Source organism: Leucoraja erinacea, chromosome 1 (genome assembly GCF_028641065.1).
Source record: "Leucoraja erinacea ecotype New England chromosome 1, Leri_hhj_1, whole genome shotgun sequence".
In the NCBI taxonomy this organism is placed as follows: Eukaryota; Metazoa; Chordata; class Chondrichthyes; order Rajiformes; family Rajidae; genus Leucoraja; species Leucoraja erinaceus.
This window is the reverse complement of record NC_073377.1, coordinates 50,499,375-50,516,449: the sequence shown is the minus strand read 5'-3', so window position 1 is coordinate 50,516,449 and position 17,075 is coordinate 50,499,375. Positions and strand designations below refer to the sequence as shown.

The window sequence follows — 17,075 nt, the reverse complement described above, 5'->3', positions numbered from 1 at the left end:
AGACGGGGAAAAGGTATCATCAGTAGGGGGCGAGGACTCCTTCCCATGGAACAATGCGGTGAGGCGGAGGCAACGGTAGAAGAGCTCCAAGTCGTAGTGGGCGCGGAACTCATTGAGGTGGGGATGGAGGGGAACGAAGGTAAGGCCTCTGCTGAGGGCCGACCATTTGGTGTCGGAGAGGGGGAGGTCAGGGGGGGATGGTGAACACACGGCAGGGATTGGGGTTGGAGCCTTGGGAAGGAAGGTGAGTGGACGGAGGCCGAGGCGATGTCTGGTGGTGATGGGGGGAGAGGGGGGCAGGGAGGAGGGGGGCATGAAGACTGTAGTGTGGGTGGGGGGGAAGACCCAGTGGAACAGCCACTGAGGCTACCAGGCACTAGGACCCAGCGCAGTCAAACCCAGGGTAGTGGGAATCTGCAGCGTGGAAACTTCAGGCCCGGTGCAGAGTCCAGGCTGCAGGCTGCTGGAGGGCATTGGAGTGGCGAGGGTCGATGGAATCGATGTTAGGAGTCCGCGGGTAACGGAGTCCGGGTCGGCGGGCGATGCGTGGGAGGTCCCAGTGGGCGGATGGTCGGTGGGGCAGTACGGTTCGGCCAGTCTGGTGAGTCGACGAGGTGAGTAGGACGCGGTGCGGTGGCCATGTTCGGTGAGCCCCGGTCCGGCGGCCATGTTCGGTAGGTCCGGTCCGGCAGCCATGTTGGATGGGCCGGGTGCGGCGGCGATGTTGGATAGGCCCCGTGCGACGGCGGTGTTCGACAGGCCGGGTGCGGCTGCGATATTCAGCGGGCCCAATGTTGGATGGGCCGGGTGCGGCGACAATGTCGGATGGGCCCGGTGCGGCGGTGAGGTTAGGCTGTCCCTGGGGGGTGACGAGGTTCGGCGGTCACGTTATGGTGGCGTTAGTCGGAGGAATCGGGGAGGGGAAGATATTCAGTGAGGCAGCGAGGCTGGGCGTCATCGGTAGGCAGGTAAAGGTTGGTGGCAACATCGACATGGAGGTCGGCGAAGGCGGCATCCTAGAGAGTGCTGGAGCTGCTCCTCTTGGCCAAGATGGCGTTGCAGGATTCGGGCAGGCGGCGTGGGCCAGAGTTGGGGCCCGGAGCCTGTGGGCGGTCGAGTTGCGGAGTGGCGGTCGAGTCGCGGAGTGTCGGTGGCAGGAGCGGCCTGGAGGCGGGCTAGTTTCAGGTCCTTGGTGGAGTTAAGGTGGGCTAGGAATCGTTGATTGAAGAGGTGGATCTTCCGGCAGATGAAGTAGAGTTGGGCCCCGTTGCAGGTCTGGGTGAGTGAGGCCCGAAGTTTCGGGAGAGTCAAAGCGAGGTCCTACTGGTGCCGGCGCATCGCAGCCAGACTAGATCTCAGTGCCCGGTGGGAGAATTGTTGTGTATGGCGGCAGATAGCCAGTCGGTATCGTTAATCTGGCTTGGGTCTGAATTGAGAGGCAGGGAATATGAGGTGCTGGGTATTTTTGGGTCATTTTTGGGTATGTCTAACATGCACTTCTACACCCTTCACTGAATCACAATTGGCCTCCTGGGTTGACTATATAGATAGAACGAGAGTCCATAAAATTTTGTGGCAGATGAAATGATGATGTATACCTCCGCTGTCGATTATGGTCCACGATGGTTTAAGGATAACTAGTTCGGAGACAACTTCTGTCCTGAGTCTAACCAATATGGCGTGATTGTAGTGGCCCACGAGGCGGTGATGGTTGGTTTCACAAAAGCCATCTTGGACAGCTGAATCTTGGGAGCACGAGTCAAATAGCTTATCCTCTGTTGATTCACGCGACACTTGCAACTGTGCCAGACTACAATTGATATCCTTCAAGAATCAGTGCTACTGCAACCAAGCCACTACTGTCGATGAACATTGAAATCTACCAACCAGAAATATTTTGTGGCCGTGGTGCTTTCAGTGGTTGTTCAACATGGAGGAGCACTGCCTCACTGAGAGAAGAAAACAAGTGGTAATCAGGAGGTGGTTTCCTTGTCGCGACTGGTGGAGTACATACCCCAACCAGTATCAATGGTAACCAAGTGAAATGGTTCAAGTTCCTAGCTGTAAATATTACCAATGATCTGTCATTTCCCAAACACATTGAAGCGACAGACAATAAGGCACACCAATGCCTCCATTTGTTCGAGACTGATGACATTTGGACAGTCTCACATGACTTTTACAAACCTCAACAGATGCATCATAGGAAGCATAGCCTTGGGTTGCGTCACAGCTTAGTTTGGTAACAGCTCTGCCTGAGACCACAAGAAATTGAAGATGTAGCCCAGTCCATCACACAGACCAGACCTCCCACCACTGACTCCATCTGCCTCAGAAAAGCAGCCAACAGAATCAAACCCCGGTTTGTCCCACCCCAGTCAATCATTCCCCCTGCTCCTATCTGACAGTGGTACAGAACCTTTAGGTGAGGTCAATTAAAAAAAAAGACAAATACAAAATATACTGCACATATTCAAAATAATCACCACATTTTGAAGGGTGCTACATCTTCCCACTAGCAGTATCTTAGAATAATAGGAAATACCTGTTTCACAGCCATTAATGTCCCTGTTCCCTGATCCTGGGCCTGGTAACATGAAGAAAAGGCTCCAAGCCCAATCTGTTGGCCTTTGAACCATTCAGCACTTTCTCTGTAAGCAAGTTTTGCTTTAGTGTGTCCAGGTAGAGTTTCTGGTGTCTGCAATTTGAATAATACCTCATTACAAAACACGTTAAACTTACATTTCACAGTACATTCCAAAGTTACTGTTGCATATACAATAGGTTTATAATCATAGAAACAAGCAATGCACGTTAATTGGCATTATTTTTGTCTGGAAGTTAGGATTTAACAAGATCTCCAATAGCTAACAGTTTATATAAAAGATTTAGATCAAAATGCTTCACAAATAAATTAGCCTGAGATTTAGGAACAAGAAATTGCAGATGCTGGTCTACAATAAAAGACTCAGCAGGTGCGGCAACACCCCTGGAGAACATCCTTCAGACTGATTGTGGTGGTGGGGGCTTGGAACAGAAAGCTGGAGGAGAGGCAGTCAAGTGATTGGTGGATACAAGTGAGGGGAGGGGGGGAAATAGGCAGATGGTTGGACAAACGCCAGAGGTGAAAAGACGACAAGTTGTGAAATGAGGATAGAAGAGTTGTCAATTGAGAAGCCAGAGGAAGACTGTAGTTGGAAGGGGAGGAGAGACATTGGTGCAAGTCTAGATAGTCATAGAATGATAAGAGCATGGAAACAGACCCTTCGGCCCAACTTGCCCACACCGGTCAACATATCCCAGCTACACTAGTCCCACCTGCCCGAGTTTGGCCCGTATCCCTTCAAACCTGTCCTATCCATGTACCTGTCTAACTGTTTGTTAGTCCCTGCCTCAACTACCTCCTCTGGCAGCTTGTTCCATACACCCACCACCCTTTGTGTGAAAAAGTTACCCTTCAGATTCCTATTAAATCTTTTCCCCTTCACCTTAAACCAATCGTCCTCGATTTGCCTAATCTGGGCAAGAGACTGTTTGCACTTATCCAATCTAATCCTCTCATGGTTTTATACACCTGAGGCACAGGGAAGAGGAGAGAGCGGGGTGTAGTCTGGTTAGTTACCTAAAATTGGAGAATTCAACGTTCATACCTTTGGGTTATAGGCTACCCAAGTGTAGTATGAGGTGATAATGGAGAACATTATGAACAGAAAGGTCAGTATGAGAATGGGAAGAAGGGTTAAATGGTTAGCGGCTGGGAGTGTGCATGATGGATGACTAATTATCAATGCGATTGGGAGAACTATTAGGCCTTGACAGACCGACTGCCAGTGCTCAATTAAACAGTTGCCTAGTCTATACTTGGTCTCGCCGATGTAAAGGAGGCCATATCTGGAACATTGGATGCAGAAGATGAAGTAACTGGAGGAACAGTAGAGGGAGGAGCATAGGAAAGAGGCCATGCAAGGACGGTGAGGTAAAAGCCAGGTAAAGGGTGGAGAGGAGGAAAGGCCAGGTGTGTGGGGGGAGGCTAGAAAATAGCAAGGCCAGAGAGGGGAGAAGAGAAAGGCATTCCCCCCCCATTTATACAGCAAACAGATGTTGCGGCTTAAAAAAATAGGATGGATTTGAAATACAAATGTCGCATGCCATTGTAGAATATTTCCTGTGCCCTCTTTAGAGGCTTCACCCAACTCAATTTCTCTACAAAATGATGGGCAAGTCACAATCAAATTGTTTTACCACATTAACGTAAAAAGCATTTTAAAAGAGCATTGACAATTAGTCATCCATCATGTACACTGCTGAGGTTTTAAGATCCCAATGAAAATATGCATGTAATGTTCGCCAGGAAAGACGGATAAAATTAAAATAACGATTAAGAGGTGGTAAAAATGAAGAACACTTACATCTAACTGTATAAGAATGACATCCTCTCCATTTTGAACTTGCAGCTGAGGTATAGCAGGAAGGGCATCCTGGGATGCCGACATAGCCAAGGCAACAGCTAGTGCTGCCTCCTCTTCTGCCTCCATCTTTTCTTTGCATTTTTTATTCTGATTAACATCATCATTGTAGGTACAGTCAGACTCTGCCCTCTCAGGGGAGAGCACAGCAACTTCAGATTTAAAGGTAACAGTGCTATCACCTGCAGGCACAGAAGCCTCAAGTAGGTCTTCCATGCTAGAGTTTAGTTCTGCTGAAGTATTGAGGCGAAATGTATCCTCCACTGGAGTGAAAACTGTTTCATCACTGGGAATAATCGGATTGCTGCCGGAGTGATCATTCAGTGTCAGATCTTTTAGTTCAAGCATCATATTACTTCTAGTCAAGTCACATGCCGATTTCCCTGCTTCGCTTTGGCACGGCCGAGATGGTTTTGGTCTGTGAAGCTGACTGGATGGAGGGGGCTGTGCCTGGGTAAAAACTGGAGACAGCTTTTCAGTCTCTCTAATTCCAATATCCTTACAGCAGTTGTTTTGAATCTGAAGAAAAAATTTACGTTGTGCTTTTGGGGAAGACGACGCAAGTTTGCTCTGAACAAAACCCTGAGGTCTTAATTTGGAACCTTCAATAGCCAGTTGCCCAGCTAAAGGACTAGATGACGAAGGAGAAGGCAAAGATGGGAAGGAAGATTGGGAATGATTTAATGGGGTCATTGATGAACTGACACATTGACTCAGTGGCCTGGGACATGCTTGAATGGCTGTCTTTGGTTGTTCACAGGACACAGAATTTGATGGAAGTCTTATCGTAGAATTATTTCCTAATATCTCTCCCACATCATCTGATCGAACACCAGATTTAATATCATGATCAGGACTTAACAAACTTTTCATTAGTCTTCCCGATAACTGCACAGTGTTGACTGGGGAATTATTTTCTGTGGCACATGGCGAGTTATGTGGCGCCGAGGGTTCCACAAAGTTATCATGTCTTCCTTCCACAGTTTGTAGGTCCTCTATACCCAACTGAATGGCATCAAGAATGTCCATCTCCTCCGCAATTGCCATCAAGCGCCGCCTCATACGTGTGTAATGAGTTGAGCTGGTTACACTCAGCATGTGTATCAGTTTCAAAAAAACATGAGGCACCCTTGCAACCATTCGTGCAGCACTGAGGAAGACTCTCCGGGACATTTTCCCAACCATTGAATGGGAATTATCAATCGACTGCAGTGCAAAGTTCAAAAGTGACAGTAGCTTCTTGTATCTGGAAAACAAACCAGAACAAAATGAAGCAAGAATTTTACGATAAATAAAATACAGATGGGGACATACAAATCATGGATTTTCAATACAAAATATTCAACCATCGAAGTCATGCCACACACTGGCAGTAGCTAAGAAAACTCATACATTATTAGATAAACTAACTCAAAAAGATCCATTAATACATTCCAGACTGCCATTAACAATAAGGAGAACTAAATCTTGTAATCTTGCAATCCTTACGATTCTTTGTAATCTACCATTCAACCCCAGGTCCTATAACCTTTGCAGATCTGTTTATGAATAACCGTGTAATTTCCTATTTCAAGTACCTTCTGCTTATATTTCCAATAGTGAACTTCCACATTTTATAGAAGCATAGAAAATAGGTGCAGGAGTAGGCCATTCGGCCCTTCGAGCCTGCACCGCCATTCAATATGATCATGGCTGATCATCCAAATCAATACCCCCTGATCCCTTTAGCCACAGGGGCCACATCTAACTCACTCTTAAATCTAGCCAATGAACTGGCCTCAACTACCTTCTGTGGCAGAGAATTCCACAGATTCACCACTCTGTGTAAAAATGTAAAGACTAACAAGATTCTACAAAATTAACTTGAAAGTTCCCTGATGACATAGAGAAGACGCTCATAAAAATAGTTGTACTGCGGAAGGGTTCTTAACAGTCAGAAAATAGCACCACAAAAACACAAACATCTCTCTTGCTTCATGGAACAGCAGAAAGCAGCGCACGCTTCAAATCTGTGCCAAGGGTTTGAGTTGGCTCTTTATGCAAATGTTCACTTCAAAATGTATCAACATTGAAAATTACATAAATCATTACCCTTATCCAAAAACGAAATTAATTTATAACTAAATGAAATCTACTGGATCTGCCTTTGCCTATGCAGCTTTCTTTGGGACTGCTGGTAGCATTAACTCTTAACTTCTTTTATCTCAAATGCAAAGTATGGGTAATATGACACTGCCAGTGGGCCATGCAAGGAATTTAAAAAGGCGACAACCATTACCTTTCTAGCACAAGTTCTGTTTGAGGAACTGGACCTTCACTACCAGAAACAATGTGAGGATAGAATTCTGCAGGGAATTCCAGTAAAAGTCTATCAATAAGGCATAGGCGACCAAGCAAAGCCTGCCAATTTGTGGACTCCATTGAGGTGCCCAGGATACAGTTTAAGACATAGTCAACACCTCCAACTCCAATGGACCCTATGAGAGGAAAAAAAAAAAAAAACAGGTTACCTTTAGGTATTAACTTCAAAAGCAGGTAGGTGAAGAACAAATTTATTTTACAACTGGCAAATTTAGGTCATCCAGATCAGGATATTAAATGAAAACATCATTTGTATGAGCTATCCATCATGATATATGCCCTCCTGACAGATCATACTTGCTCAGAAACTCCATACCAATTATAGATTCCAGTAGCTTTTGTAAGAACTTGTATTTGATAAGCAGTCGATAATTGGGAATTTATTTCCAATATTATAATGTACAATTTATTTTATTCAGTTTGGCAAAATTATAACACATCTGCAATTTCCACCCTTTTAATTTTAATATTCCAAGATGGAAGCATGCAGATCCTGCAGACCGAACCATTTTAAGTACTATTTGCACCATTATTACATGGTTCCCAAGGATAGGTCGTGTTCCATCTTCATAAGCGACATAAGCAATATCATAAGTGATATCCATTAGGGAAACCCCATTCCTAACCATCACAAACGTGCAGATATTCCTCATTAATATTTCACATCCATTAGTTTTGCCATCAAAAAAAGTGTTTAATCGACACCTCTTTGTGAACAAAGCGTTTAGGGTAAAATAAAGATACACTAATAGCCCTGTCCCACGTTACGAGTTAATTCCAAGAGCTCTCCCGAGTTTAGAAAAAATCAAACTCGTGGTAAGCACGGAGAAGGAACATAGCGGGTATATAGGGTACATAGCGTCGGAGCTCGGGGACGTCTCTTAGCGCTAACGGCAGGTACTCGGGAAGACTCGCTAACGGCAGGTAAGCACGGGAAGACTCGTGAAGATTTTTCAACATGTTGAAAAATGTCCACGAGAGCTCCGAGTACCGACGATTGGCCATTACTGTAAATCTCAGAGTTCGAATCAGGGCAAACTCGGGAGCGCTCTTGGAATGAACTCGTACCGTGGGACAGGGCTTTAAGATACAGCATTCATTTTAGAAAGGGGTTATAACAGCAAATATTTCTTACCTGATTTAAGAATTTCCCTGCCCACAGCAAGTTCTCCTGACTGGCCTTTGCACAATTCCAGCAGTGTAGAGACAGAAAGTTGACTGGTACGACTAGAAATAAAACACAAAATATTATGTAGTTTTGCATGTGGTCCTGCTTTTCTAACTAAATTATGCTTAATTTTTCACTATTTATTATTAGAACAAATGTAGGTTGAAAGAAACAAAAATAAGCTTGGAATTATTGAAATATTGGGTCATTGAATATACTCGAAAAACAAATGTATCCGTTTAGAAAGCGTAACCACCCAGTTATTATGTGCCCAATTGTTGGGTAACATTGTTTGCTCTCAAGTTCAAGACTAAAGGAGACCCCAAAGAGTATAAGCATACGGTTCCACGACAGTGCGACATACGATGGTGAAGTGGCGTTGGCTTGCTTGCCCTCAACAGTCAGGGCATTAAGAAACTTCACCCAATCCTTCTCGCCAAAGATGCTGCCTGTCCCGCTGAGTTACTCCAGCTGTTTGTGTCTATCTTCATTAAGTACAGTAGTTGGGATGTCACGTGGTAACTGTATGTCGTTGGTGAAATTAGTATTTTGAACATTCTGCTCAGCCAGCTAGAGGAAGAATGTCATTAAGCTGGAAGGAGCGCAGGGAGGGTAACAGTCTAAAACTAGAGAAAAGAGATTTAAGGCGAGAGGGGAAAGATTTAACCCTCAAGATACCTTGTGGAAGGAAGAAGGACAGTGGTGGGATACAAGGGACGAGAACAAAATTCACATGTTAATTTGTGGTATTGCATTTAGGCTTGCAAATCTAAGAACTGAAGACAGAATGTAATATTTATAAAGACAGCAAGAAGATGGCGTGAACCAGCTAAATGAAAATGAATGGCTGTTATCAGAAGGACCATCTACAAGCATAAAGGCAGCTGGAGGGAAATGACTGGAATCTTTGTCCCATATAGAGAATGCAAATTCACTGTATGATTAAGATAGAAATAAATGTCTAATTCACAATTTGATTACCTGTTAGCATCTGCACATTTGACCAATATAGTTTCAACTACTGGCCTAAGAAGACGTTGAAGTTGCAGCCTTTCTCCTGCTGCATGACAAGGGGTGTACACTAACATGGCTCGTAAGGTTTTCTGGTAAGAAATGCAAAACAACAAATTCAGTTACTAACTTCCATCTTTCAAGTTTCTTAAACATCCAGAACATTAAGCAAACATCAAAAACTTGTGTTGTGGAAATATTTTTGGAGGGGGCTCAGAAGAGTTTGTTATCATGCTACTAAGCAGACTATTACGCTGTTTAGTTGCTTATACATCATCAGCCTATTAATGCACTGATAAAAAATCCCTATCCAATTTAAAACTCATCATCAGATCTATCTTTATGCACTAGATAAAAAAATCCCTATTTAATTTAAAAAACTCTCAGCTTACAGATTTTATAAATAGTGATCAAAAATCTTTTGGCCCATACAAGTAGATTCCCATTTGCCCACATGATATACTAAATAAAATTCCTCTTAAATTTTATTGTACAGGTGCTTTAACTAAAAAGAAAACCGGCCACTTTCAGCTGTTGTGCACAAGCTGATTTGAAACTTGACCCGAAACGACCCACGGTCACTCTGTATATACTAGTCCTGCTCCCCGGAGACCGGGGAGACACTTAAACATCTGTAAATCATTGCTTAAAACAGTTAGTTTGGAGGCCTTTTATGTGAAGGGGGGGTTGAAAAACTTTATCTTAGTCCCCTATGCCGGAGAGACGGGGAGCGGCCTCACAATGCCCCAGTAAGCTCCGCAGCGCTGTGGCCGGTGGGGCTGCGGGCGGCGCCGGTTGTAGCTGCCCACACCCCTGGCTGCGAGGCGCCCAAATCCACGCGGCCTAAACCCCAGCTAAATGTTGGGAGTCGGCCGTATCCAAATTGCCTTACTTAAATTTTCTCCCAACGTTCGCGGAGCTTGGGGGGCGTCCGGCACGGGCGGCGCTGGATTTGGAGCAACGCAGCCAGGGGTACATCCTCGGAGCAGCTCGCCGCCCATATACTCCGCGAACGCCGACCACGTGTGGACTAAAAAGGTGTTCTTCAGGTTCCACAATAAATCCCATCAAACTAACTGAAACATTTATGCAATATTTACCCCTCCCTCCGGGGAGGAGGCAGCCGCTCCAGACTTTTCCTTGCCCTCTACGCTAAAAATCTCAATTCCCCAAGACTTTCGGATAAAAGGTTGTGCACCTGTTCCTGCATCAATTACGTCCTCTGGCAGCTCCTTCCATATACCAACCACCACGTGTGGAAAAAGGTGTCCTTCAGGTTCCTATTGAATCTATCCCCTCCCACCTTAACCCTTGCCCTCTAGTTCTCAATTCCCATACCTTGGATCACCCCTCAGCTTCCTGCACACCAAGGATTAAAATGTCTTAGCCTGCTCAACCTCTCGTTATAGCTCAGACCCTCAAATCCTGGCAAAATCCCCGTAAATCTTCCCTGTATTCATTCTACCTTAATGGCATCTTTCCTAGAGTAGGATGACCAAAAATGGAAATTTTCAGTTACGGCCACACCATCGTCTTATACAACTATAACCCAACAACAATTCAACCCAACAACTTCGACCCAACAACAATCTAGATACTGTTGACCAGACCGTGCTCTCCCAATGGGTTGCCGCCATCGTGTATACGCGAGGCACAGCTGCTTCTGATTTTGGTTATTCTTTATGGACAGAAATGTCTGCAATAGCTTTGCCTCATGTCGTTCACAGACCAACATATAGCCTCTTCCCATTTCTCATTAGATAGCCCCTCAGCAACATCATTGAAAAATATAGTTTTAATTTGCACACATGTACTTATGACCCCCATACTCTGACTACCAATTTTAATAGCAAGCACACCATTGTCAGAAAACAGGTATTGGGAAAGCAGAAATTTCTTCTAAACATTAGGAAAAGTGAAACAAGAGTCTTTAGTATTCATAAAAACATTACGACTCAGCTCTCAATTTCATCCTTCTTGGTAACTATTTTCCAAAATACCCGATGAATAAACAACTATTTCTATTTATACTGCATCTTCGCATGGAAAAATGTCACAAGACTATTCAAAGGAATATTAAATCAAGCAAAAGTTATTGTTCAAGCTACATGAGTACATGATCAAAGGTTTGATGAAAGAGGTCGGTTTCAAGGAACATCTCAAAAAGATCAGCATAATTAGGGTGCTGAGTTTGAATGATTTTAAGTTTACAGAGAATTTAATCAGGACGGCCAGCTAGATATATATTGAAATAGGCATTTTGAATCCTGAATGCTCCTGTTGTGAAGAGTCAAGATCGAAGTTGTTTCAGGATATGAATCAACATGATAAAACTTTATTCATCCCCAGAGGGAAATTGGTCTGCCGATAGTCACAACACACAAGGCACACAAAAACCTGAAATTAAATGTGAAAACAAAAAGAAAAAGACAAGCGACTGGTGTCTAGCTGCTGTGTGCAAGCGCCTTCACCAGATCAGATGAACAGACAAACAAATGCAGATTTATCCCCTGGGCAGAGGATTCTAAACAACAGTGCCTCCCCCCCCCCCCCCCCCCCCGGTCCCCCTTTGTTCTCCCACCGTCCCACACAAGTAGATTGCAAGGTAGACGCAAAATGCTGGAGTAACTCAGCAGGACAGGCAGCATCTCTGGCGAGAAGGAATGGGTGATGTTTCGGGTCGAGACCCTTGTTCAGACTGAAGCCAGACCCGAAACGTCACCCATTCCATGTATCCAGAGATGCTACCCATCCGGCTGAGTTACTCCAGCATTTTGTGTCTACCTTCGATATAAACCAGCATCTGCCATTCTTTCCTAGAGTAGATTGCAAGGTTTCTACAAAAAGAGGCTCCCTACACTTCTGCTGAAAGGGAAACTGTGACTTGAAGTTTAAACGTCCCCCAGCTGCAAATAAACATGATCTTGCAACATTGGATAAAATGTTCTCTTATTTTAAAAAAAATGAACCTTCTAGATAATTAACTTCTGTACATCAATGTGATAGTGAAAAAAGACAGACTGCTGGAAGAACTCAGCAGGTCAGTGTTTGTGGAGGCAGAACTGGTCGATGCTTTCAAGGTCAGAGGTAGTGTAACTCAATGACAAGAGGGCATAGGATTTAAGGTAAGGGGGGGGAAGATTTAGTAGGAACCTGAGGGGTAATAAATTTATTTAAAACACAAAGATGGTGGGTGAATGGAATGAACTGTCGGAGGATGTAGTTGAGGCAGGCATCGTTGCAACATTTAAGAAGCATTTAGACAGGTACATGGATAGGATAGGTTTGGGAGGGATGTGGGCCAAATGCAGGCAGGTGGGACTTGTATAGATGAGGCATGTTGGTCAGCATGGCCAAGTTGGGCCTGTTTCCACGATGCACGACCATGGCTATTCCATACACCCTACTTTCCCCAGACACACTAATGAGGCAAATTAGACCTGGTCTGAGCATGAAGTTTCCAAGTGTTTAAAAAAATTAAATTTAATACTAGTAGAACACCTTTGTGGCATTACAAATATTTTACAAAATATCTACTTCGCTGTAAGCATAGGATCATTCCGATGAAGGGTACTTGATCTTGCACATCAACTTGCAAGGCTTAAAAGACATTCATAGAAACATAGAAAATAGGTGCAGTGGGCCATTCAGCCCTTCGAGCCTACACCGCCATTCAATATGATCATGGTTGATCATCCAACTCAGTATCCTGTACCTGCCTTCTCTCCATACCCCCTGATCCCTTTAGCCACAAGGGCCACATCTAACTCCCTCTTAAATATAGCCAATGAACTGGCCTCAACTACCTTCTGTGGCAGAGAATTCCAGAGATTCACCACTCTCTATGTGAAAAATGTTTTCATGCTGGACACTGTAGCTGAAGAACACACAACTGATCATTAATTAAGGAGAATGTTGCACTGCTACAGCTCAATGTATGTCCATGAATGTGGTCTTGTGGACAGAAAAGGCTGGCTCTTTGTGTTCTATGTAAAAACATTTTACTTGATGTACGACTGACATTTTCTAATAACAAACAATAATTTTTCATAGATATTGGCTTTATATGCCTCAGTGTTCCTACTTAATACAGCATATAGCACCATACAAATGTACAACAGAAAAGCCATTCTGTAAGGCATGTGTTTGCAAACCTAAATGAACAATGCTTTTCAATGTTCCTGCATGCCAACCCCTCTAAATAAAATGCCACAAGCAAATGTCAGCCTCAGTAAAAGACTGAGAATTCAAAAGGACAGGGTGGACAATACCAAACAGGAACGATTGGGTTTCAAATTTCACCCTTCTAACTGAACAAAAGGCATAAATGCTTAGCTAAAATGATTCCCATCTTTTACGTGGACTCGTTAAGTAAGACCTTTGTTTGACTATTTCACAAAATAATGATAAACTTTGGTTTTAATTTTAGCAAGTATCATAGAGCCCGACAAAATTGACATTGGTACTTTATTTTTCTGTCAAGAGATACCGAGTATATTCTGCAAGGCATTTCACAATCTAAAATGTGCAAAAGTAAATTAAAAATCTAGCAGGTTGGATGTCTTCTGCCATAGCCAATTTCAATTCTAAACTGCTTGGTATCAAAATGTGACCTACTTCAATCAGGTGTTCAAAAACACCTCCTTTGTTTTGTTCATACATTCCCTTTCATTTTTCTGTATATTAAACATTCCAAAGGACTTCCAACTTCTTTTTAAGTTGATTGATCTATTTGTCAAATGACACATGCACAAAAAATAGGAGATGGGTCTCTGCCTCGCAAGCCCACCCTGCCATTCAATATGATCATTTGTCATCTGTGTCAATCAACATGTCAGTTCCCTCAATTCTTTGATATTTTAAAATACTTGCCTAATGATTAATGTTGTCAAGCTGGAAACGGTACAGAGAACATTTATGAGGATGTTGCTGGGACTAGAGGGTCTGAGCTACAGGGAGAGATGAGTAGGCTGGGACCATTCCTTGGAGCGCATGAGGATGAGGGGTGATCCCATAGAGGTGTATCATGAGAGGAATAGTTCGGGTAGACACATACAGCAGGGCTGCCAACTCTCACGCAGTGAGCGTGAGACTCACACATTTGACGAAATTCTCATGCTCTCACGCTGATGACAGGAGTTCTCACGCTCAAAATTTAAAAAATATATATATAAAGTCACACTCACTCCCTCGCAATTTCTCACTCTCAACTCTCACCCGATGTTGGCAGCCCTGTATACAGTCTCTTGCCCAGAGTAGGTGAATCGAGGACCAGAGGACATAAGTTTAAGGTGAATGGGAAAAGATTTAATAGGAATCTGAGGGGTAACTTTTTCACACAAGGGCTGGTGGGTACATGGAACAAGCTGCCAGAGGAGGTAGTTTAGGCAGGTACTATCCCAACATTTAGGAAACAGTTAGTCAGGTACATGGATAGGACAGGTTTGGAGGGATATGGACCAAAACCCAGATAGGACTAGTGTAGCTAGGACATGTTGGCCGGTGTGGGCAAGTTGGGCCGAAGGGCCTGTTTTCCACATGACTATGATCTGGCCCCAACGACCCTTGGGGAAAACCAGACAAATTTCTACCTCACCATTGGTAGTGAATCAAAGTACATTTTTGTTCACCTTTGCCTCGCATCTCTCACACCAGTCAGTATTTTTTTTTATAGTTCTTGACCATCAGATTCTGGCCCCATATCTTATATTAACAATCATGATTCCACTCTGATCTTAGAGGTGTCTAAAATCATGATGAGAATTGATTGGGTGAATGAACAGAGTATTTTACCCAGGATAATAGAAACCAAACAGAGTACATAGGTTTCATGTGAGAGGAGAAATATTTAACAGGGACCCAAGGGGCAAATGTTTACTCAGAAGATGATGGGTACATTGAATGAGCTGCCAGAGGAAGCAGTTGAGGCAAGTACAGTAACAACATTAAAAAAAACTTGGACGGGTACAAGGATAGTAAAGTTTTAAAGGTTTATGCGCCAAATGGGACTAGTTTAGTGGGACATCTTAATTGGCATGGACGAGTTGGGCTGAAGGGCCTGTTTCCGTCCTGTACAACTCCATGTAGGTCCAACTGTTGAAATCTGCATCTTGCAAACTAATACATAATTTCCAGCTTTTTATCCAAAGCCCCTGTTTGCACTATAGTCTGTAACCATCTTTCCAAGAACCCCTACAAAAATGTTGCCACTTCAAATTAATGCATCAGAACTGCACCGACCATGTCATAATAACAAAACTGCTCATCGTCAAAGTCACACCCTTCAAAATCAGGTCCTTTTGCCTCCATCGCATGCTGATAATTGAGTACTGGTAGTTTAGCTATTACATGTTCCCATAACATAAATTGGATACAATGCAAGCAATGAATTGGGGAGCATTACTTGCATTACATCCACAACATGAGTATTTTCAGAATGCAACTAACACCCTTATAGCAGAACTACCCTTTCCAATTGCATTAATTCCATCACTGTCCTATATCCTCCTTAACGATTCAAGTATTTCTCTAGAAAAAAAAAAATTGTGGGGAAAATTGTGTATCCAATTTATCTCAAAACTGTTTTAGACACCTCTGCTATCAAAGCTGTAAATGATATCATGTGCGTGTTAGTCACCTCTCCTTCTTTGTGCAGCTCTCCAATCCTCCATTTTTGTGGGATGACTTTCCTGGTTTACATTCTGCTGATCACAGAACCAGCAGCAACAGCTTTATTTAACCCAATCTCATTCATCCTCTCGGTTTCTACGGCACACTTCCACTCATGATGATTCCCACATAGATGCTGATGGCTTTTTCCCTATAGACCACACATTGTGACCAATTACCAGTCCACTGCTTCATCATTCAATAGCTGACATTTCCATCTCCTTTGGATCCCATCACGAACTCTGATCTAGGTCACTGACCCAATTTCTATCCAAGACCAAACCAAATAGTTTGAACCCCAAGCATCATAGCTGACCATGGGACAAGTTTCCAACAACAAATAAGATGGTGCCAGAGAATGGCGATATTTTCCTCTTAAAACAGCCTTTTATAATTGGTTCTCCTTACTATCTATCCGTCACTGCACTGAGAGAGTAATTAGTTTCAGCATTGAATGTCTATTTCAGAGGAACTCTCAGAACTACAAATCTTTACTCGATTTGATGTGAGCAGCACAGCCGAGCGTGGATTTCAGGGGTGGGGGGTCCCTCCAAGTGAGGCTGAAACAACATGCCCATCATGCCCTCCTCACCATACCTCCAACTAAAGTTCAATCAATTGAGAATAAGCATGAAATGCTTAGGCCAAAGCTAGTTTCAAATGGACATCAGGGGCTGCTGTGTTTGTTCACTGAAACCTGGCTCACCACGACTCACCAATACAACCTGAGGGTTTCGCAATTTGCAATCCTCAGATAAAGGGGAAAGGCGGCAGAGTCTGTTTTTTGGACAATGCTTTGTGGCACAATGAGCTGATGATCTTAGCTTAATTTTGTTCCCCTATCCTGCAATACAGCTCATAAAAAACTATCTCTTATTTACTAAGGGGATTCACTTCTACCATCTTGTCAATGGTCTACATAACACTGCAAACCAATGGACAAATTATACTTGGATGACTACTCTAAAGATTGCAAATCCTGGTGCCCTCCCTGTTCATCATAGCTGGTGACTTAAATCATGCTCACTTCAGGAATTAACTTCTCAAATACCACCAGCATAACAACCCACATGGGGTAAGAGTTAACACTCTTAAACATTCTGCACCACCATCAAGTTGGCTCATCGCTTGCCCTGATTTCAGCCTGTCTGGTTATCTGTTGGTGCTATACCTGCCAGTTTACAGAGACTGAAATGCAAGATACCAACAAAAATAATAATACAGTAGTGGCCCGAGGATGCCAAGGGTCCATTTTAAAACTGCCTTGAGTCGATGGACTGCAATACATTCAAGACCACTTCAACGAGCCCAAGTAGGAATACTTCAGTAGTTTCATCAAAAAACCCTGAGAACTGCATTCTGACATACACACTAATTGTCTATCCTAACCAGAAACTTTG

At 43.6% G+C, this 17,075-nt stretch overlaps 1 protein-coding gene across 1 annotated transcript in view; it reads right to left on the bottom strand.

Moving 5' to 3' along the window:
- The window catches only part of map3k1 (mitogen-activated protein kinase kinase kinase 1, E3 ubiquitin protein ligase), an 84,649-nt gene that overhangs the window by 14,030 nt on the left and 53,544 nt on the right, over positions 1-17,075 (bottom strand). The window contains exons 11-15 of the mRNA XM_055634559.1: positions 8,977-9,098; positions 7,963-8,054; positions 6,745-6,943; positions 4,410-5,712; positions 2,546-2,698 (exon numbers count right to left, since the gene is read on the bottom strand). Coding sequence (XP_055490534.1) covers positions 2,546-2,698; positions 4,410-5,712; positions 6,745-6,943; positions 7,963-8,054; positions 8,977-9,098 — 1,869 coding nt within the window. The remainder of the gene's footprint in view (positions 1-2,545; positions 2,699-4,409; positions 5,713-6,744; positions 6,944-7,962; positions 8,055-8,976; positions 9,099-17,075) is intronic.